The sequence below is a fragment of the Tribolium castaneum genome, chromosome 1 (assembly GCF_031307605.1).
Source record: "Tribolium castaneum strain GA2 chromosome 1, icTriCast1.1, whole genome shotgun sequence".
In the NCBI taxonomy this organism is placed as follows: Eukaryota; Metazoa; Arthropoda; class Insecta; order Coleoptera; family Tenebrionidae; genus Tribolium; species Tribolium castaneum.
In genome coordinates this window covers 4,998,780-5,022,357 of record NC_087394.1, presented here as the reverse complement: position 1 = coordinate 5,022,357, position 23,578 = coordinate 4,998,780, and the positions used below count along the sequence as shown (strand labels likewise).

At 29.6% G+C, this 23,578-nt stretch overlaps 1 protein-coding gene across 3 annotated transcripts in view; it reads left to right on the top strand.

The window, feature by feature from the left end:
• nwk (nervous wreck) overlaps positions 1–23,578 on the top strand; it is a 40,612-nt gene that overhangs the window by 4,577 nt on the left and 12,457 nt on the right. For 2 of the 3 annotated variants that reach the window (XM_015984568.2, XM_015984569.2), the window contains exons 4-9: positions 2,802–2,946; positions 3,000–3,136; positions 6,104–6,671; positions 14,698–14,904; positions 21,119–21,272; positions 21,469–21,635. In XM_015984568.2, the coding sequence (XP_015840054.1) occupies positions 2,802–2,946; positions 3,000–3,136; positions 6,104–6,671; positions 14,698–14,904; positions 21,119–21,272; positions 21,469–21,635 (1,378 nt within the window). The remainder of the gene's footprint in view (positions 1–2,801; positions 2,947–2,999; positions 3,137–6,103; positions 6,672–14,697; positions 14,905–21,118; positions 21,273–21,468; positions 21,636–23,578) is intronic. The other variant, XM_008197307.3, reaches the window with a different exon arrangement.

The window sequence follows — 23,578 nt, the reverse complement described above, 5'->3', positions numbered from 1 at the left end:
TTAAAATGTTTCGTAAACTGGCCCCTAAATCTTAATTAAAAATATTGAATTAAAAAAATGTTTCCGTTTTACTGACAATTTTTTTGTTTTTTTTCATTTGGTTTAATAAAACTGTTATTTTTTCGATTTAAATTTAAACCAAACTTGGTCTTAGTTTTTTTTCGAAAAACGTCGATGAAATATTTTCGTTTATATTCTGTTGTAAAGAGAAAAGTACCAGAGATTAGACTTGGACATTTTTTTCAAACATAAGACATCTTCAGATCAACCGTGGTGATTCAACGTTTGCTATCTTTTATATTTTTTTATTTGCATATAATTTTTTTGAAAATCTTTCTACAATTTTGCTGCAAAAATTACGTATAAGTATTTTTTAAGTCAATTTAAAACAAACCATGCTTAAATTTTGTGTTGTACAAAAAATTCGTTAAAAAATTGTGACTATCCCCAAGAAATAATTAATTAAATGAATCTTAAAAATTTAAATAAGTGTAGTTTTGGTTATTTTTTTTTATAATTATGTAGCAGCTTTTAACACATGGTGGAAAACATTTTTAACAATGTCACCTTGTATGTGTTTTTTGTTTGTTTTTGAGTTTGCACCTTCTTTCTAAAACTGAAAACTTTATCATTTTTAATTTTGAAATCATTTTGGGCATTTGGGGAAAGCTTGGGTAGAACTTTTTCTGCTGTTTTCAACTTTTGAAAAAATTTAATTAATTAAGAAGCCCAAACTATTAAAGGTTACGGTCAGTTCAGTTTTTACCAAATCGTTATTCTCTGTTAACATTGTTTTTTTTTTTAATTAAAAATTTGTGACTAAAATTATGTTTACAATCGCTTGATTTTTCGTATTTTTACGAATACGTTTTCTTAGGTCTTACTTGAAGTTTTTTTAAAGATTTAAATGTAAATTTTGTTAAATTTTGACCTAATTTGGTAGAATTTTTAGTTTAGTATTAACTTTTTAAGCACTAAATCATGTTAAACGCCCGAATAAATAAGAGAGTAACATTATTTTCGATACAATCAAGTGAGTTTTAAAAAATTTTGACGAAACTTCCAGTAATAATAACTGAGTGTTGCTAGAAAAACAATGCCTAAGTGCTTGAGAAAGACCAAAATATAATTTCACTTTTTGAACCAGTTCTCGGACATTCTGGTTTTATTTTCGACGAAATAATTGCATTTCTGAGTAAAGTGATGTAATAGCCAATTCATTAAGCCAAGGTTTGCAAAATTGGGATTGAAACTGAGAATTTATGTAAAAATTATGCTTAAATAATCGAAAAATGTTTTTATTTTCAAAATAACGGCGATTTTTTTATTTAGTTTTCGCGAGAATTTTCAAAACAATTGCATTTCATCCTGAAAAATGTACATAATCGCTAGATCAGGACAAAACAATGCAATCGTTATCTCAGTGTTGCGTTTTAAACATAAACATATGACTAAACTAAAAAAAAAACAATAGTAAGACATGCAGTTAATTTTATGATACTGTTAAGAATTGAAATACCGTTTAAACAGTGTTATTTAATTTAACCAACAACACCTTATCTAAAAACATCTTGATCTCTACCTTCTAGATCTGGTTCTGGAATTAAATTACAAAAATGACCAAAATATCAGTTTGATATAATGTTTTATTGATTTTATTTAATGTGTTAATAAATTTACATCAAGCTATTAATAAGCGTTAAATTTTTTTGGCTTAAAAACATTCTAAGATGCTCGAAAAAGTAAAATAACGTAATTGTTGATCCTATTTTGTGATATTTATTTCTTCATTGGATTTTTTTAAATAAACTAATTTTTGTCTGTTTATTTTAAAAGCGAGTTTATATTCCTCTGAAAAAGAGTAAAAATAACACGATTTTTGAATATTTTTGTCAAAATTTTGCGAAATTTTTGATTCTCTGTTACTTTTGAAAATAGTAAAATATCTAAGAAAATTTTTTGTGTATTTTAAAATGTTGGTACTTCAATAAAAATTTTAAAAGGCTGTTCGTTTAACACGTTTACGCACCGCTATTGTTTTAGTGCTATTTATTCATTATTTTTTATTTAAATAAACCGCAAAAGACTCCTTGGAGAGTCATTAATAGAGCAAAAATCTACCACCCTTTGAACTCTATTTACCTCAACTTTGAGTGCAGTGAACCATAAATTCGATACGAAACTAATCTGAAATTCTCGTAGTAAATCGTCAAAGATTGTAACGTATTGTTTGAAAGTTTTTAGATTTATTAAGAGTCAGCTAATGGAGTGAGTGAGTCGTGTGTGTGTGTGTGTTGTTGTTGAGGGTGACTCGGTTAAAAGTTTAAAGGGCAAAGTATGAAACAAAATATGCCATCGGCTTTTGTTTTGTTAATAGGGTTGTTGTTGAGTTCCAACGACCGGTAAATGGAACAATAATTATCTGAGAGTTGTAGATTTTTATAAAGCAAGTTTAATTTTTTACGAATAATTGAAAAAGAATCTATTTACAAACTCATAACTTTTAAAATTTTCTAATTCTGGTAAAGTGCTGCGAGTTTTCGTCGCCTCTCCTCATATCTAAAATTTTCTCACACTCAAACTTTCGAATTTCTCGAGTGTTTGATGAAAGCAGTCGAAAAGTTGCTTGCACTGAAGTAATTTCTTCTGTACTTCCCCTTTAAACTGACGAACTTGGAAACTAGCGCAATTTTTAACCCCGAACTTCGTTTAATTACACAAAGTTGAAGGGCGGAGGTTTGCAAATTACACGTCCATTTAGCCGGAAGAATTCAGTCGTTTCCAATCGATTTTTTTTCCAGGAACATGTGGAACGTTTGGCGAACGGTTCTGGAAGAGAACGAAAAACTGGCAAGGGCTCGATTAGCAGCCGTCGAAGTTTTTCAGCAGCAGATAGCAGACGACGCGAAAATTTTAAGGGTGCATAAGCTCCAAGCAGCGAAAAAAGTGAGAGGGTGTTAAAAGGTAAGGATAATTTTTACAGTATTTTTTTCTTGCAGTGTTTGGATCAGTTGGCTCTCGTACAAAAGGAGTTACAAGGATGTGTACAAGAAGTGGACAAGACGAAAAAAATGTACTTTGATGAGGAACACAGTGCTCATGGGGTCAGGGACAAGGCGAGAGACATCGAAGAAAAGTAAGTGATTTTTTTTAATAATGAAGCGTCTGACTACATTAAAAATGATTTCCCGTCCCAGTTTATGAATTTATGGAAGCGCCGCGTCCGCTTGGCCATACTTTAATTAAACATAATCTATAAATGGCTTAAGTCGAGTCGGGATAATAAATTCGTGACTCGGTTTAATTTTGCACGTCACCCGAAGGGATAGCGGTGTTATCCGGGAGATGAAGGATAAAAACTTTGGACGGATTTATTACAAGTTTTAAACGTCGAATATTTTTTCAAAGAACGTTTATATTGAACGTTTTTAATTAATTTTCTGTGTATTTATTAGGGAGAGCTGCAGCAACAATTAGCTTTTGTGTTAAGATACGACATTGTCGAGCTGGAGTATAATAATAATTCGTATTCTCAGAGGACTGAAATGCAGTCACGTGACTTAATCAACATGCAAGCCGAAAGGCCTATTAGACAAGCCGCGTTTAACACAATTGTAGCTTTATTTTGATTATCTCATCCAAATAAGCGAATAATGAATTAATGAGTAATTTCAGATTAATGTAATTAATTTAATTAATAAAAAATCAATTGCAGACTATTTTAAAATGCGGTTGTTTTGTGATTTTATAAAACATGCTCTTAAATCAATTACGAGGGGTTTCAGTAATTCACGAAAACGTATTTAGTAGCAAAAGAGGTTCCAAAAATCATAACAATATTTAATTCTTTAAATATTTCAATGTCAGTTTTACAGCTTTTTTACCTTTTCAAACTTTTATTGTTTTGTCTTCCCACTTTCGCCTTTTGTTTTTTAGCTACTTAGAATGCCATTTTTCCAATTTATTATTTTTTTTAATTTTTTGTACAATAATTTTCAAGTTTCTTAGGCTTTCAGTCGTAGTTTACTTTCATATTGTCACTCTTTCAGTTTCTCAGATTTTAATTTTTTGGAATGTCAGGTTTTTACTTTAATTTTTCTACTTCTTACATTTATATTTTTATAGTTTATGAGTTTTTTTATTGTATTAATCTTTTTTTTAAGTTCCACTGCGTCTGTTTCACAATTTTACAGTTTCTCCCACTTTTCTCAGACATTTAGTTTCTCAATTCTAAGTTTTTAAAAATGTCTTCATTTTTGAGTCTTAGTATTTATTTGCCTACACAATGTTTTAGTTTCTCAGTCGTTGATTTTTTGAGATTTTGTAATTTTCATGTCTAGAGAATTTTTGTTTTTTAGTGTACGAGTTTTTTAATCTTTTATAGTTTTTCAGTGCTTTTCGTATTTTTAGATATATTTTTTTAGTATTTTAGTCTCTTAATCTTTAGTCACTTTAACTACTTAGAAAGTGAGATTTTTAATTTCTGTTTTTTTATTTTTTGTTCTTGTTTTTTTGTCTTATTCTTTCACTTTGAATTTTTACTATTTCTTGTCAGTTATGTTTAATTTTTTAAGTTTTTATTTTGAGGTTCTACATTTTTCTTAATTTTTTGCTCTTTTAGTTCTTTGGTTATTTATCAAACTTGCAATCGTATTGTTTTTTAGTTTTTTAGTGTTTCAAGTTTTCACTATATAGGTTTTTTGAATTGACTTTTTATTTAAAAGTGTTTATTAGTAGTTTCGTTAATTTATTTCTCAGTGTTTTAGCTTTTCAGTTCGTAAGTTTTTCAAGTCAGCTTTTTAATTTTAAATTGATTTTAAGTTGATATTTCAGAGGTCAGTGTTTAAACTTGCTAGTTTCTAAAATTTTTAGTTTTTCTATTAGTATCATATAGCTAGCTACTCAATATATCATTTAGTTTTTATTATTTATTTTTTTCGTTTTTCACACATCTAAAGATTTTTCGTCTTTTATTTATAGTTTTAAGATCAATTTCTCATTAATTCTGAGTATTTCATAGTTTACTTTTGATAATATTTAAGTCATTCAGTTCTCCAGTTTTTTAGTTTTTCATTCTCTAATTATTGTTTTAACGGATTTTTTGTCACTTTTGAGTCTTTTATCATTATTTCATTTTTTTAGAATCTTAATTTCTCAGAGTATTTAAATCTTTATCTTAATATTTTTGTATTTTATTTTACGTTTTTTATTTTCTTAATAGTTGTGTTTTTTTTCAGCCTCAACTTTTTAGCCTCTTAATCCATAGTCACTTTAACTATTTAGATAGTGGGATTTTTAATTTATTATTTTTTTTAATTTTTTGTTCTTGTTTTTTGTCATATTCTTTCACTTTGAATTTTTAAGTTTTTTACTATTTTATGTCAGTTATGTTTAATTTTTTAAGTTTTTATTTTGAGGTTCTTAGCTTATCATTTTTTTCAGTTACGTACTGCTCACTTTCTTATTTTTTCAGACTTTCAGTTCTACAGTGTCTTACTTTCTTGTTTTCTTAGTATTTGGATTTTTTATTTTTTCAGTTTTTCAGTTTTTAAGTCTTTCAGTCTCTTAGTTTCTTATTAATTCTGAATATTATTCAATTTTTAATGGTAAATCTAGTTCAATCAGTCTTTGAATTTGGTTTATGAGTATTTGAGTCTTTCAGATTTTTAGCTTCTTAGTAGGTATTTCAGCTTTTCAGTCATTTAGAGCAGTTTTTGTTATTTTCCAGATCTAACTTTTGTCTTTCATTCTTTTTTAAGTCTTCTTTCTAGATTTGTCTATTTTTGTATTCCAGTTAAATTCTGTTTGTAGGTAGTTTGTAGTTTTTCAGTCTTCCACGTTTTTATTTTTTTATATTTCTAGTTTTTCAGTGTTTTAAGGTGATTGATTATTAGTTTTTCTGGAGGTATTAACGTTTCATTAATTAATTGTTATCTACCGAGAATATCAGTTTTAAAATTTATTATTATTTTTTAACATTCAGTTAAAGCTGAAGATTTAAAAAGTTAAGTCGAATGAAATTATGACGAAACCAAAGATTTAATTTTCTTGGCAATTGCGTTGTGTCTGTTGATTTTATTGTCAAACCTATCATTTATTTCAGACTCAAAAAGAAGAAGGGCGGTTTCTTCACCTCAATCACCTCCTTGCAGAAAAACAGTGCAAAATACTCAACAAAACGCGAACAACTCGACGAAAAATCGACGGGCGCCCGCAACGACTACCTCCTGTGCCTGGCGGCTGCAAACGCCCATCAAAATCGCTACTTTGTCGTCGATTTACAACAATGTATGTCGACGATGGAAAGCGGCGTCTACGAAAAAGTCGCCGAATATCTTTTTCTGATGGGACGCACTGAACTTCTCACCTGCTCGGCGATGCAAAACTCCTTCACAATCATCCGAGATCAAGCCAAACAACTAACCAGAGATTATAATATTCAATGCTGTTACTTGTACTATCCCGTTCTTAAACAGCACATACAATATCCTTTCGAACCGTGTGACAACGATCCTATTGAAACCATCACAGCAGAACATGATTCAGCGGCCGCTACCTTGAGCAAAGAGGCCAGAAGGTGGGCCACGAGGATAGCAAGGGAGAATAACGTGATCAGGGAGAGCACCAGGAAGTTGCAGATTTATAGCGCGCTCAGGGAGTCGGGGCAAAAGGTAAGAAATAAAAACACATTTTTTATTTCGTTTTATCTATTTCAAAGTCTTATTACACGTTTTTAAAAATAAAAGTTCCTTTAATATCAAAGAAAAATACAACGTGTCTCAGCTAAGACTTTCGAGCTTAATATCTCCGTTATTTGTCAACGGATTGTTATGAAATTTAGAATGCACATATTTTAGGACAATTAGGGTCAAAAAATGACCTTAAGTTAAAAAATGAAATTTTTAAACACATTTCTTTTATTTAAAATTAAGCCAAATTACCGGTGGATCATTAAACCCCGAAAAATAAATGGCCACACAAAAAATTAACCAAATCGCTCGGCTGATCCAAGAAAAAAATTAAATTTTGTTGTTAAAAACTTAATCCAAATTTTGATAGTAATTTGGGCAGTCACCTTTTGAAACAATTGATGAAACATTTCTATGCGGCATTCTGTGTACCACTGAAAAAAACTATCAAAAGTGTGGCGCTGTCAGAAAAGTAAAATTGTTTTAATTTGGTGAAATTACTTTAAAAACCAAAAACAGTGGCTGAAATTTCTGTGTCCTAAGTCCTAAAGTCCCAATAAAACGTAAAACAGCAAAATAATGTCATTTTACGCCAAATTTCGTGATGTTTGGACCCGTGAAAAAACTGCGTTTTTATTTCAAAAATGTACTTAAACACTCGAACAAATGCAAAAATTGATCCATTTTCTAACTAATTTAGCTCAAACATTTTTCAATACGTTAAAAAAGGCTAATATAACCATTTTCAGTACAAGTTAGTTGGCGATTTCTTGGCATATTTTTGATTAAATTTCTCAAAATTTTTGGTTTTTTAGCCGAAAGACGTACTAAAACATTACGAAAGAGGCAAAAATTTGCCCATTTTTAACCTGTTTTAGCGATGTTTTAGCCCAGTTTAGCAAAATTTAGTGAAAAAAACTGCCTTTTTAATTTAAAAATGTACATAAACACTCGAACAAATGCAAAAATTGATTCATTTCCTAACTAATTTAGCTCAGAAACATGCTTAAATACATCAAAAAAGGCCAATAGAACTATTTTCAATACAATTAGTTGTCGATTTCTTGGCATATTTTTGATTAAATTTTTCGAAATTTTTACGTTTTTGGCCGAAAAACGTACTAATCTGCTTTGGGCCTGAATTCTGGAAACTTTTAACGAAGACGACATAGGTTAACGTTGTTTTATTCACTTTTTTTTTAGACTAATTTGATCATTTTACAGTTTATTGGTACACAATTTCGCGAAATAATTACGTTTCAGCCTGAAAATCCTGTAAAATGTTTTAGACAGGATAAAAATAAAGTCATTTTAAACATAATTTAGTGGTTCTCTTTTCGGTTAACCGAATTTTTATAAGTGAAAACCTGCCTAAATTTTCGAAAGAAATTCTTGGCTTTATTTATTTTTACGAAATTTCTCGAAATAATATTAGTCCAAGGGCCGACAAAATATGTTTTTGGTTTAAGTTTAGCGACATCTCGCGAAAAAACATTTTTCTTAACTTAAAAATTAATCCTAAAATGACCTGGGGCCTATTTCATAAAACTTTTTACAAGTGATTTTCTGTAGTAATGTAATGTACAACGTGTCTCAGCTAAGACTTTCGAGCTTAATATCTCCGTTATTTGTCAACGGATTGTTATGTAATTTAGAATGCACATATTTTAGGACAATTAGGGTCAAAAAATGACCTCAAGTTAAAAAATGAAAATTTTCAAAACACATTTCTTTTATTTAAAATTAAGCCAAATTACCGTTGGATCATTAAACCCCGAAAAATAAATGACCACACAAAAAATTACCAAATCGCTCGGCTGATCCAAGAAAAAAAATAAATTTTGTTGTTGAAAACTTAATCGAAATTTTGATAGTAATTTGGGCAGTCACCTTTTGAAACAATTGATGAAGCATTTCTATGCGGCATTTTGTGTACCACTGAAAAAAACTGTTAAAAGTGTGGCGCTGTCAGAAAAGTAAAATTGTTTTAATTTGGTGAAATTACTTTAAAAACCAAAAACAGTGGCTGAAATTTCTGTGTCCTAAGTCCTAAAGTCCTAATAAAACGTAAAACAGCAAAATAATGTCATTTTACGCCAAATTTCGTGATGTTTGGACCCTTGAAAAAACTGCGTTTTTATTTCAGAAATGTACTTAAACACTTGAACAAATGTAAAAATTGATCCATTTTCTAACTAATTTAGCTCAAACATTCTTCAATACGTTAAAAAAGGCTAATATAACCATTTTCAGTACAAGTTAGTTGGCGATTTCTTGGCATATTTTTGATTAAATTTCTCAAAATTTTTGGTTTTTTAGCCGAAAGACGTACTAAAACATTACGAAAGAGGCAAAAATTTGCCCATTTTTAACCTGTTTTAGCGATGTTTTAGCCCAGTTTAGCAAAATTTGGTGAAAAAAACTGCCTTTTTAATTAAAAAATGTACATAAACACTCGAACAAATGCAAAAATTCCTAACTAACTAATTTAGCTCAGAAACATGCTTAAATACATCAAAAAAGGCCAATAGAACCATTTTCAATACAATTAGTTGTCAATTTCTTGGCATATTTTTGATTAAATTCCTTGAAATTTTTACGTTTTTGGTCGAAAAACGTACTAATCTTCTTTGGGCATGAATTCTGGAAACTTTTAACGAAGACGACATAGGTTTACGTTGTTTTATTCAATTTTTTTAGACTAATTTGATCATTTTACAGTTTATTGGTACACAATTTCGCGAAATAATTACGTTTCAGCCTGAAAATCCTGTAAAATGTTTTAGACAGGCTAAAAATAAAGTCATTTTAAACATAATTTAGTGGTTCTCTTTTAGGTTAACCGAATTTTTATAAGTGAAAACCTGCCTAAATTTTCGAAAGAAATTCTTGGCTTTATTTGTTTTTACGAAATTTCTCGAAATAATATTAGTCCAAGGGCCGACAAAATATGTCTTTGGTTTAAGTTTAGTGACATCTCGCGAAAAAACATTTTTCTTAACTTAAAAATTAATCCTGAAATGACCTGGGGCCTATTTCATAAAACTTTTTACAAGTGATTTTCTATAGTAATGTAATGTACAACGTGTCTCAGCTAAGACTTTCGAGCTTAATATCTCCGTTATTTGTCAATCTATTGTTATGAAATTTAGAATGCACATATTTTAGGACAATTAGGGTCAAAAAATGACCTCAAGTTAAAAAATGAAATTTTTAAACAAATTTCTTTTATTTAAAATTAAGCCAAATTACCGTTGGATTATTAAACCCCGAAAAATAAATGACCACACAAAAAATTAACCAAGTTGCTCGGCTGATCCAAGAAAAAAAATTAAATTTTGTAGTTAAAAACTTAAATTTTGATAGTAATTTGGGCAGTCACCTTTTGAAACAATTGATGAAGCATTTCTAAGCGACAAGGAATCAATATTCGCTTATGGAAAGTGTCTTTGGACTTTTTGTGAAATGTAATTTTTGAAATTTAAAGTTAAAAAAATCGTCAATAATTTGAAGACACAGGAAGCATACCTGAACTAAATCAAGTGAGGACAAAACACGTCACTAGAAACGAAACAATAGTTGGGGCTGTAATTCAAGCTTTTGAAGAGAATCCAATCAGCAGTGTACGAAACATTTCCAAAGTCCTGAATGTTCAAGTGTCTAGAATTTTTCAGTTGTTGTTCAGTCTTTTAGTGCTTTTTGAAAGAATTAAAGCATCTAGTACCAAAAGTAAGTCAAAAATATTGTTTCTTAACTTTGTATGGGTGAGAGATAATTGTGAAATGTCCCTTGCGTGACAGTTACGTTTCTGCGAGTAGGATTGACCAAAATTCAATGGTAGTGCTCATTTGTCTCATAGAGATCTAAGCTTTTGCATCTGTACCCACATTTAACAGTTTGTTTCTCATTTTTCTCGCGAAACACGAACAAGTTTTTTCTGACAGCATTTTTCACTGACGATCAATTTTTTAATATAAGTTTAAAAGGCTTAACATTTTAAAGAGGCATGTAAAAATTACGTTTTTAAGACTTGAGCTTTTGCATTAATTGGATTTTAATCTTTATCTTCTAAAATATCTGCATTTTAAATTTCATAAAAATCCGTTGACAAATATCTGAGATATCAGGCTCGAAAGTCTTAGCTGAGACACCCTGTACAGCTAATTTAGTTTTAAGTAGATTTTTTTACAATAGCGTACGCTTGCGTTACGTATTTTTTTTTAAATGACTATTTAAATTTATCACGTCATTCAAACAACTTAAACTTGTAATGAATAATCAAAAACGCAAAAGATCAACAAGTTTTTCAGAAGACGAAGAGTTTTGTCTGTTAGAACAGATAGAAAAATGCAAACAAGTTACTGAAAATAAGACAACTAATAAATAAAGTGTTCCATTTAGAAAAGGTATTTACCTCATAAAAGTTTATAAAACCTTTATAATCGTCACATTTCAATTTCAATCAAGCACCGTAATATTTTGTTTTTGTTTTATAATATTTGAGCATTTTACATTCTAATTATAATTAAGGAGCTTACTAGATGTGCCGAGTTGATGGCGATTCGATTTGTTATTGCGTCGGTGAAATATAATTTTCTTATCTGAAATTGCACACAGAATGAATTTTCCGCTTGAAATATTCGCATAGAGTTGAAACGAAAATTAATGGATTGGGTACGGTGTGCTGAGGACAAATTTTTTACCGTTAGAATGGTAACTATTGTTTACAAGTACGTAACTATTTCCAAAACAATCACACGTGAAATTACTTGAGTGGAAAAATAACAAAATGATTGATAAAGTCATGGTAGATTTAAGTAAACATAATGTACACAGTAAAATGTGCTAAATTACTGATAATATGAATTAAGTAGATATTATGTAACCGGTACTCCCCCTATGATTAGATATCTTATCTGGGACAAATTAATTTCTAGTTGTAGTAAATGATTTGTTGGAAAACAGTAGTCTCACGAAATATGACCCAAATGATAAGAAAAAAAAAATAGTTTTGGGGAAAACACTAAACTCTGTGTTATTAAACTCAATGTCTGTTTTCAATTTTTTGTTGTTGAATTTTTTGTTTTTATTTTACAATATATTTTTTTCTTATTTGGATATAAGTATTTTTTTGTTTTTTTTTGCAAAAATGAGTAATTAGATTTGTTAAAATATCAAAATAAACGTAATAGGGTATAAAATTAAGTCTCTTTCAAAATTGAAGACCTCCAAGCACGAAGGAGATAAATAATAAAATACCTTTTTCTCCTAAGAAATAGTAAAGTATAGTATTAGCAGTAAAAGTGATCATTTATCTGGCGATGTGGCAAAGCTGAACATTTATTTTGCTAGAAGTCATGAATCACATTTATCTTTACTTCAAAATTATTCATATAAATTGGTAAAAATGAGTGAATTTTTTTTAAATCTAAATCTTCTAAAAGTGAGATACGAAGTCATTTGAACGATTCTCAAATTTTGAATTAAACAAAATTGGAGTAAAAATTGCTTTGAGTTTTTTTTGTTCAATTTTGAAAGCACCTTATATTACGACCAAATAAAAATTTCAACAAAAAAGTAGAGTATTTATTAATATTAAAATTTCTAAAAGTCAAAGTATAACTTTTCTAAATCTTGTAAAAGTGGCCAGTTTTTTATAACACGTTAAAGACTCGTGCCGTTTTAATCATTTTAGTGAATTAGTTGGATTTTTCCAAAACAAGAAAGGTCCAATCAGTGGAATTATTGTTTTTTAACTTACCTATTATTTTATTTTAAGCAAAAAATTTCAAAACTTTAAATCCCGCGAAAAGCTGGTATAATACGTAGAAAGAGTCGCAGAATTCAATGCAACAAACTATTTTGCTGTAGGTCTTATAGTTTCCGAGAAGAACTCTTAAAAACTCAAAAACGATGCAATTTTCACTTTTTGCAATTTTTAAACGGCGATTACGGCGAAACTATAAGACTTAGAGCAAAACGGAAAAGAACACAAACCTATCAAATAAAATGGGTTTTAGCAACTTTTTTTTCTCAAAATTTTTGAAATTTTTTATTTTTTTATTTTCTCAATGTACGGCAAAACTATTTGAAAAAAAGGAATTATTTGAACCTTAACCTATGCAAAATGATCCGGGTAATCGATTGGCGTTGAGAGAATCGCCAAATTCTTAATAGTTTTCATGTTATGAATTTTTTAATATTTTACTTATTTTTCCTTTTATTTGCAATTTGCTCGAAAACTGTTAATCGAAGAACACTTTTTTGGAAAGATACATATTTGAAAGAGCTTTCTAACGATAATACACTTCATAGGGTTATCTCTAATAGTTCCGGGGTTATTGCTCAATAAATGTTCCGGGTACCCAGAAACGACCAAAATCGCGACAAAATTTACAAAAATCAAAATTTTTAAAATCTAACAATTTAACTTTCTTTCTACTTTTAAAAACCCCAGAAGGTTGTAAAAACAAATAATAGTTTCTAAAATCATTTTAGTGAAATAGTCGGATTTTTCCAAAAAAGAAAGTCCCAAACAGTGGAATTATTCTTTTTAACTCACTTTTGAGTCCCAAAGTTCCAAATTTTCTTAATTAAACAAAAAATCGTCGCTTTGAGTCTGAATTACGTTAAATAGTTACTTCCGAACGATTTGGCTTATTTTTGAATCTTATAGGCTCGTTAAAATAGATCGATTTTTACAGAACAAGCCAAAAAACGTGCTACAACAAATATTTTATATGTTTCGTAAAATGGCGAACAGCTCATAAAAAAGTCGAAAAACGATTTTTGCCGAATTACTCGATTTCAGACAAATTATCGTTGTTTTTAAGCACTGTATTACATTATTTGAGTTATTTTCAGAAGAGTTTTCAAAAAATTTAGAAAAATGAACACATTTATTACTGAAACAAGACAAAAAACCAACGTGTTAAGTCTAAATAAATAATGACTTACCTTATTTAAGATATTTTTAAGTCATTTAGCACGATTTTTCATATAGGAATTTATTTAAACCAATCAATAATTCAAAAATACTCCTGGATTGCTTTGGTTTATACATTTTCGAGCGATTTAGCTCAAAAAGTCACTTATAAAAGTGGGTGGATTTAATAAACTCAGTTAAATCAACAAATTTTAATAAAGCAAGTTAAAAAATTGTTGACTTAGGTTTTATTTACGCTATTTTTAGTGACTTTTTACAGTTTTTTTCTTGTTTAACTGATGGAATTTGATCTATGGGTCAAAAATTTCAAAATTAGTAGAGATTGTCCAAACTAGGAAAAAACATGTTTTTTTTCTATTTTAACCACTTCCAAGTGGTTTATCGCATATGACCCAAAAAATTCCACATCGATTAAAATTTTCGTAGAGAAAATGATTATTGTACCAAAATTGTCATGTTTTTTGAAATGCAAAAAAAAATATTTTGGTTTTGAATCATTCTGAATTTTTGCATTTTTGCGGACTGTTTAAATAACATTAAAAATACCTTGAATAAAAATTATTGAATTGAAAAATAAATTCGGAATTTTATTTTTAAAATGCTTTGACATCGAAAATCGCTATTCCAGCTTCTCGTAATAATTTTTCAAGTGCCTTGAAATGCATATTAGAAATGTTTGCGCTCTCTGCATTTAATCAATAAATTGCAATTCATCTCGTGTTTATCATTCCTGGAACCGAGAGATGCGTTCGCATTACGTTGCCAAAAGGTCATTCCAGTAAAGTGATTGGCCCGAATCCAAGAAAATAACACTCGTGTATAATACGTCCTTGATGGTTGGTTATTCCATCCAAACCACCTGAAAATAAGTTCCGTCTCAATTTTCACCTCGTACATCATCCTAATCCTTCGCGACAGCATCGTGTAAACAAAGATTTAGCGGAGTTTGCGAGAAAGACGACACCCGGAGTCGGGAATCACTTACAGGGATTAGGATTCTTTCGGAATCGATTCGAATAAGAAATGAGGTCGTTTATGCTAACTAAGTACAAAAATTCGCAGGTGGATCCAAACGACCAGAACGGCCCCGATCTCGAAACGAAAATCGAAGAGATGAGGCAGAATATTCGGAAAGCGGAAACGGCGAAAGCCAAAGCCGAAGCTCGGATAGAGGCGCTCAGGGAGGGCGGCGTCAACGTCGACGAGTGGCTGCAGGAGGCCGAGTCGCTCAATGTCCAGGATATCCAACGATCGGCAAGCTCATTATCGGTGAGAAAAAAATAACGGTCGCTCTTAATTCCATAAAAATACGCTTCTCAACAAGAAATTACGTATATTTTAAAAAAGCAATAAGATTCAATGTTGCTACAAAAAATGTGTAGAACTATGTAAAAAAAATGGAATAGTTTTATCTGATATTTCTGCTATTTCAGCTATTTTTGCTAGAAATTATAAATATTTTTGAGTCAAGAGCTCACAAATTACCTAATAATAGGAACTAGGAAAAAAATTGGTTTAATATTCTGAACTGCACTATTTGCTATTTTAGTAATTTTCACGATTTAAGACAGATGTATTGTTATTTCAGTCATTTTTATGAAGAATTTTTCACCTTTTTGAGTTAGAATTGTAAAAAACGTAAAAAATTCGTCATTTTGGTTCAAATAAAGTCACTCAGTTTTAACTGTTTTGTGTGTTGTTTTTTAAATATGGCTGAAATAAACTCTCAGCGAATTTTTAAATTTTTGTTTGTAAATTACAACACAGAAACTTAGGATGTTATTAAAACAAATTAAAAAATTCAAAAAAAAATTGTCGTAAAATTACGTATATTTTAAAAAAGCAATAAGATTCGATGTTACTACAAAAAATGTGTAGAACTATGTAAAAAAAAATGGAATAGTTTTATCTGATATTTCTGCTATTTCAGCTATTTTTGCTAGAAATTATAAATATTTTTGAGTCAAGAGCTCACAAATTACCTAATAATAGGAACTAGGAAAAAAAATTGGGTTAATATTCTGAACTGCACTATTTGCTATTTTAGTCATTTTCACGATATAAGACAGATGTATTGTTATTTCAGTCATTTTTATGAAGAATTTTTCACCTTTTTGAGTTAGAATTGTAAAAAACGTAAAAAATTCGTCATTTTGGTTCAAATAAAGTCACTCAGTTTTAATTGTTTTGTGTGTTGTTTTTTTAAATATGGCTGAAATAAGCGATTTTTAAAATTTTTGTTTGTTAATTGCAACACAGAAATTTAGGATGTTATTAAAACAAATTAAAAAATTTAAAAAAAAATTGTCGTAAAATTACGTATATTTTAAAAAAGCAATAAGATTCGATGTTGCTACAAAAAATGTGTAGAACTATGTAAAAAAAAATGGAATAGTTTTATCTGATATTTCTGCTATTTCAGCTATTTTTGCTAGAAATTATAAATATTTTTGAGTCAAGAGCTCACAAATTACCTAATAATAGGAACTAGGAAAAAAATTGGTTTATTATTCTGAACTGCACTATTTGCTATTTTAGTAATTTTCACGATTTAAGACAGATGTATTGTTATTTCAGTCTTTTTATGAAGAATTTTTCGCCTTTTTGAGTTAGAATTGTAAAAAACTTAAAAAATTCGTCATTTTGGTTCAAATAAAGTCACTCAGTTTTAATTGTTTTGTGTGTTGTTTTTTTAAATATGGCTGAAATAAGCGGTTTTTAAAATTTTTGTTTGTAAATTGCAACACAGAAACTTAGGATGTTATTAAAACAAATTGAAAAATTAAAAAAAAATTGTTGCAAAATTACGTATATTTTAAAAAAGCAATAAGATTCGATGTTGCTACAAAAAATGTGTAGAACTATGATAAAAAAATGGAATAGTTTTATCTGATAACTGTATTCCAAGTAATGATATCCTGACCAAAGTGTAGAATCATATTAAAAAAATTGCATATTTTATAACATTTTTAGTTAATATGGGGATAAGTCGGTAAATGTCGGTAGTGTGTAATTTATTTAAATGCAGGGTGAGTTAATTATAATGTATTTTTGAAGTTTTTTTAGTTGGAACCACATATAACAGTTTCACTTACCACTTGACATTGATAATAGGTATAATTTTAAGTGATAATCTGATACAAAATTGTTTTCTCGTAGTTTAAGTATTAATAAGTTTACAAAAAAAATTTAACAATATTATAACAAAAAAGGATACAATTGACAATACTTAGAATAATGCAATTATTGTAGTTTAATGTTTTAAATTTAATTAACTAATTAATTTTTTTAATTATGACCTGGTGAAATATGGAATTATTAGGTATATTTATTTGGAAGCCCCATTAACTTAATCCGCAATTCAGTGAATGATTATCTGACCACATGACCAAATTGAACAAATCAGATATTTTCATTTACGAAATTAACTTTTTAATTAAATTTTATAAAACAAATTATACTTAAATGATATTTTGTTTAAAAAATTCATAACAAAATTTTTTTAACGTTAATTTTTTACACAAATGAAAAGTTATTTTCGTTTGATATGATAATATTTCTTTACAGCGACTTAATATTATTAACTACTTTGTTAATTAATTAATTTTGACCATAAGGAAATATAGAAAAATTTTAAAATAAATTATAGGCTTACATATAATAAAAAACGCTGAATTTTAAAAACAAAGAAATTACTTTTTTATACTTTTAACAACTCCAGAGAGTTGTAAAAACAGAAAAGTTTCTAAAACTCCGGTAGAGTGAGTAACCAAAAATTGTAATTTTTATAATAATAATAATAATAATAATAATAAGCCTTTATTTACTACAGGAGACCCATTTACAGTAAATATATACAAAAACTTAGAACTACACTAATACTATACTAATGATAAAGACGAAACAATCTTCGGCCACGAATCATAGTTGATATCACCGTCTTTACATACATTATTAAATAGGGTAGTCATTAATACGATAGGAGACTTATCAGCTACATTGGTTCTTCTCGCTATAGGATAAAATGTCATGGCTTGTCTGGAGTTTAAACGTGGAACAGCAAAATTTAACATATTTAATAGCCAAGAACAGTCGATGTTATTATTAATTAAATTATACAGAAATTTAATTATAATACAAATACGGCGAAACTGTAAAGATTGGAGACCGAATCTATTCAAATGCAAGTTCTGGTCATAGCCCCTTATAGGATAATTTCCATCTATTATAAAAACTAGGAATTTTAGGAATCGTCGCTGTATGTTTTCGAGTTGATCTATATGGATTTTATAAATCGGGTGCCAAATAAGTGCGCCGTATTCCAGTTTGCTTCTAACTAACGAGAAGAATAGGGTCTTCATAACTGATAAGTTCTTAAAATCTCGACAATTTCTATAGATGAATCCATATGACTTAATCGCTCTAGCCGTAACATCCCTAATATGCTCACTGAATGCGAGTTCAGTATCGAAAATAACTCCCAAATCTTTAATAATAAAGGTACGATGCAGTGTTACGGACGAAATATCATATACAAATTCAAGGAATTCGCGCTTTTTAGTGTAAGACATAACGTTACATTTGGATGGGTTTAGAATGTTTAGATAAAGGCGATTTTCATTACACCATTTCACTACTGCGTTAATATTGTTCTGTAAAGTGAGGCAGTCCTCTATAGATTTTATTTCTGTGTAAATTTTAAGATCATCGGCAAAGAGAAGTTTAGCGCATGTTGATAAAGAACCACATATATCATTAATGAAAAGCAAAAATAATAAGGGTCCAAGATTGGAACCTTGCGGCACACCCGAAGTTGCAACGTAACTATCCGAAATGTAGTTACGATATTTAACCCTTTGCTCTCGATTAGCAAGATAAGATTTTATTAGGGATAGCAAAGAACCGGAGAAACCATACTGATCAAGTTTTAACAATAACAGATGATGATCAATTTGATCAAATGCTTTTTGAAGTCCATATAAATGACATCAACCTGACCTTTTCTGTCCAAAGCGTCAGATATGAACTGAGTAAAACAGGCTAGATTTGTAACAGTTGATCTTTTTTCAACAAATCCATGCTGTGAAGGTGATATAAATCTTTTTACAGAAGAGTAGATACGGTCGTAAATAATTGACTCAAAAACTTTCGAGAAATTACACAAGATTGAAATTGGCCTGTAGTTTTGAATTTGTGTTATATCACCCGTTTTGAAGACAAACGTGTGCTATTTTCCATATGTTAGGAAACGTCGAAGTTTGCAATATTAAATTAAAAATGTATACGAGTGGTTTAGAAAAAATATGTGCACAATCCCTTAATAAAAAGCTGGGGATACCATCACAACCAGCAGTAAGTGTGTCTTTAGATCGCTTTAATACCCGGATTATTTCATGCTCATTAATCTCGTTCACAGTAATAAAACTATTTAGATTCGTCATCATCGAGGGACTATCTGAAGTCAATGTCATGTCAGAAAAAACACTTTTGAAGAATTTAGCGAAACTATTTACTATATCATTAGGATTTGATATTGCATTACCATTATGATACAACACACCCGGAATTCTAGAGTTACGCTTTTTAGCTTGAACAAAAGACCAGAATTTCTTTGGATCTTTGGAGATAGTGTTTTCCATGTGGCCGATGTATTGAGAATAGGCAGTAGTTATTAGGGATTTTGAAAGAGATCGAAGTTTCTTAAACTCCTCATAGAAATGCATATTTTTAGTTCGACGATATTTCTTTAAAATGTTAGATTTACGACGTAGACAATTGATAATGTCAGTGTTGAACCAAGTAGGAAATGTGCGGTAGTTTTTACGACAAAATAGTTTTGGAACAGATAACTCAAAACAATTGTAGAGGGTTTCATACCTTCATATGAAGGTAAGTAAGTGCCTTGACCATTATAATTTTAAGCAAAAAATTTTAAAACCCGTGAAAAGCTGGTATAATACGAAGAATTCAATGGAACACACTTTTTTGCTCTAAGTTTTACAGTTTCTGAAAAAACTCTTAAAAACTCAAAAAAAGATCAATTTTCACTTTTAAATAAATTGTTTAAATAAATAAAACTGCGAAAGAGAACCATTTTTTTCTCAAAATTTTTCATTTTTTGGCAACACGGAGGGGTATTAGAAAATTTTTAATTTTTTATTTTCTCAATGTATGGCAAGACTATTTGAAAAAAAGGAATTATTTGGACCTTAGCCTATGCAAAATGATCCGGGGAATCGATTGGCGTCGAGAGAATCGCCAAATTCCTTCTAGTTTTTTTGTTATGAATTTTTTAAAGTTATACTTAATTTATAATATTTTATATTATAATAATTGGAGAACACTGATCTTTTTTGGAAAGCTACATAATTGGAAGAGCTTTCTAACGATAATACACTTCATAGGGTTATCTCTAATAGTTCCGGAGTTATTGCTCAATAAATATTTTGGGTACCCGGAATCGACCAAAATCGCGACAAAAATCGCTAAAATCAGACCTTTAATAATCGAACATATTAACTTTTTTTTCTGCTTTTAACATCTTCAGAGGGTTGTTTCTAAAACTTTGCTAAAGTGAGTTAATTTTATTTTTATTTTCATGAAATTTTAAGCAAAAAATTTCAAAACTTTAAATTCCGTGAAAAGCTGGTATAATACGTAGAATGAGCCGCAGAATTCAATGCAACAAACTATTTTGCTCTAGGTCTTATAGTTTCCGAGAAGAACTCTTAAGAACTCAAAAAAGATGCAATTTTCACTTTTTGCAATTTTTAAACGGCGATTACGCCGAAACTATAAGACTTAGAGCAAAACGGTTTGTTCCTTTGTTAAGAGCACATCAAGATCTTTAAAATAAAATGGGTTTTAGCAATTTTTTTTCTCAAAATTTTGAATTTTTCGGAGACAGGGGGGGTGTTAACAAATTTTTATTTTTTTTTAATTTCTCAATTACCACAAAACTATTCAAAAAAGTAGAACTATTTCAATTCTAGCTTATGTAAAATGATCCGGGGAATCGATTGGTGTCAAGAAAATTGCAAAATTCCTAATAGTTTTTTAGTTATGTATTTTTTTAAATTTTACATATTTTTGCTTTTATATGCAATTTATACGAAATCTATTAGTCGGAGAATAATGTTCTTTTTTGAAAAATATAGATAATTAAATGAGCTTTCCAACGATAAAATACACCTCATAGGGTTTTCTCTAATAGTTCCGAAGTTATTGCTCAATAAATGTTTTGGGTACCCGGAATCGACCAAAATCGCGACAAAAATTGCAAAAATCAAAAGTTTAAAAATTAAACAAATTAACTTTTTTTCTACTTTTAACCACTCCAGAGGGTTGTAAAAACAAAGAAAAGTTTCCAAAACTTTGCAAGAGTTTTTAGGAAGGTTTTTTTAAACTGTGGTATTTAGTCATAAAAATTGTGACTTTTTTCTGTGATCTGTGTTTGCGAATTAGAGCCTAATTTTTGAAATAGGACCACCCCAGCTCGGACTCGTTCTACGACAGCGACTTTGCCGAAGGCGAGACTGCCACCGCCACCGCTCCCCAGGCCGACAAGCACCAGGATAAAGACAGCGAAGGGAGTCAACACGATCAGTTTGAAAATGCAGAGGTCGACGGTGAGTGGGGTAGGCAACGAACTCGTTGTTCTTGCACACTGTGACTGCATTGTGAATTGCAACACATGGGGGGTTCAAACAAAAGGACACAGTGTTGGATTTTGCGAGTTTTTTTGCTTTGATTTTTAAGCGCTTTGCTTTCAATATGTATTATATTGATTTCCTTGCAATGGAATTGTTTGTAAAAATTATTTTGGGGTCGTAGCGATGCTCGAACAGGAGAGACAAAGGATCGAACAGTTGACTGCAGGTTGGGACGACCCCACACAAGTCGATTGGGGTACGGAGGATACGGAATCGGAGAGTGTGATTCGACGAGAGTCGACCCCTTCCATGCCTCTGCTCAAGTGCACAGCGCTCTACTCGTACACTGTTCGTATTTCATTCTTTTAAAAATGTTAGAAAATCTTTTTTATTTTTTTTATTTCGTTTAATTCTATGCTAGATTTAACACATTTTTGAATAAAAAGCTTATCAAGTACGCTAAAAAACATAGTATTTAGGCCAAGGTGCATTTTTTTTAATTGCCGGGCGAAGAAAAAACAATCAATTTTGTTGTTTTATATCTCAGTTAGTAGGTATTTTCAGATGTTTGGAGATATTTAGTGATATTTTAAGTAAATGACCACGATTTTCAGTTAGAATTCCTTTAAGAAAGGAATTTTGCGGAAACAAGATAGAAACAAAATCTGTGTTACGCGATTTCAGTGATTTTTAAGCGATAAATTAAGCTGAAGTACGTCATGTTTTGCCATTTTTGGGGGATTTCCGAGTTGTTTTACATGTTTTTCAGACAAAAAGTTTACTCCAATTGGCGGATTGTGCCAAAAAAATACAAAAATTTTGCTAAAACAGGCCAAAGAACAATAACTTTAAATTTGAATTAAGCTCTCTTAGGCATTTTCCATGATTTTTCAGATTTTTCAGCTGAAAACACCAAAATATGCTGAAATATGCAAAAAATTGTTACGTGATTTCGGGTTTTTTCAAGTTTTTTGAGTCTTTTTTCAGGTTTTTCAGCCAGAAAAGTAACAACAACCAACGTATCATTAATTCATTGTAACTTTTAATTGCTGAAACACACCAAAAAAACATGATTTTGCTGATCTAGATTCAGCATGTTTTTCAGTCAAAAACGCACTGAAGTTTAGCTCTAAATGACCAGTTTTAACTGAGTAGATCGATGAGTTTTTGTGAAACAGAGTTAAAAATAATCGATTTAAATCTGACTCACGTAATTTGAATTATTTTTGCACGATGTAGCACTTTTATGAAGGAGATAGATACTGATAAAGGTTAGATTATGTCGGGAAAAGCCAATAAAAAATGATTTTTTTTCTGACAATTTTAAGCGATCTTTTACACGGTTATAGAGACTTTTTTGGCCGACGAATTATACGTACAAGACACATCAAGAATTCTTTTATTTGGTCTGTATTTTAACCAAAAATTTAGTAAAACAGACGCAAAATATTGTTATATTTCAAGTATTTTTCATTTTTTTATAATCACTTCGAAAATTCGAAATACGAATTAGACAAAATATCGTTGTTTAAGGTTGGGATTTCGTTGTATTTAAGCCACTTTTAGGAAATTTTATAGGTTTTAGAGCCAAAAACTTACTCAAATTAACGCTTTTTAACAAGACAAGCTAAAATTTACGCTATTTTAAACAATTTAGAACGATTCAGAGTTGAAAAATCACAAATTATTCTGAAATACGCCAAAAAAATCTTCGTATTAGATCTGAAACCGGCGTATTTTTTTTTTAAATAATTTAGCACAAGTAAATATAGCTATTTGTAGCATTTTGAAGGAATTTTTATATTTTAGAGCCAAAAATTTAGTTAGGTAGACAGATTTTGTTGTAATATGCTAAAAAATTATCGTTTTAAGTCCGAACTAAGCTATTTTTTAACCTAGATATTTATAGCTTTTTGAGCAAGAAACTTTCTTAAATCAAAGAATTTTTGCTACATGTTTTTCTAAACAATTCAGCTATTTTTGCTAGAAATTATAAATGTTTTTGAATTAAGAGCTCACAAATTACCTAATAATAGAAACTAGGAAAAAAATTGGTTTATTATTTTGAACTGCACTATTTGCTATTTTAGTCATTAGATCGTAAAAAATTCCTCATTTTGGTTCAAATAAAGCCACTCAGTTTTAACTGTTTTGTGTGTTGTTTTTTAAATATGGCTGAAATAAACTGTCAGCGATTTTTAAAATTTTTGTTTGTAAATTACAACACAGAAACTTAGGATGTTATTAAAACAAATTAAAAAATTTAAAAAAATTGTCGATTCACTCTCTTA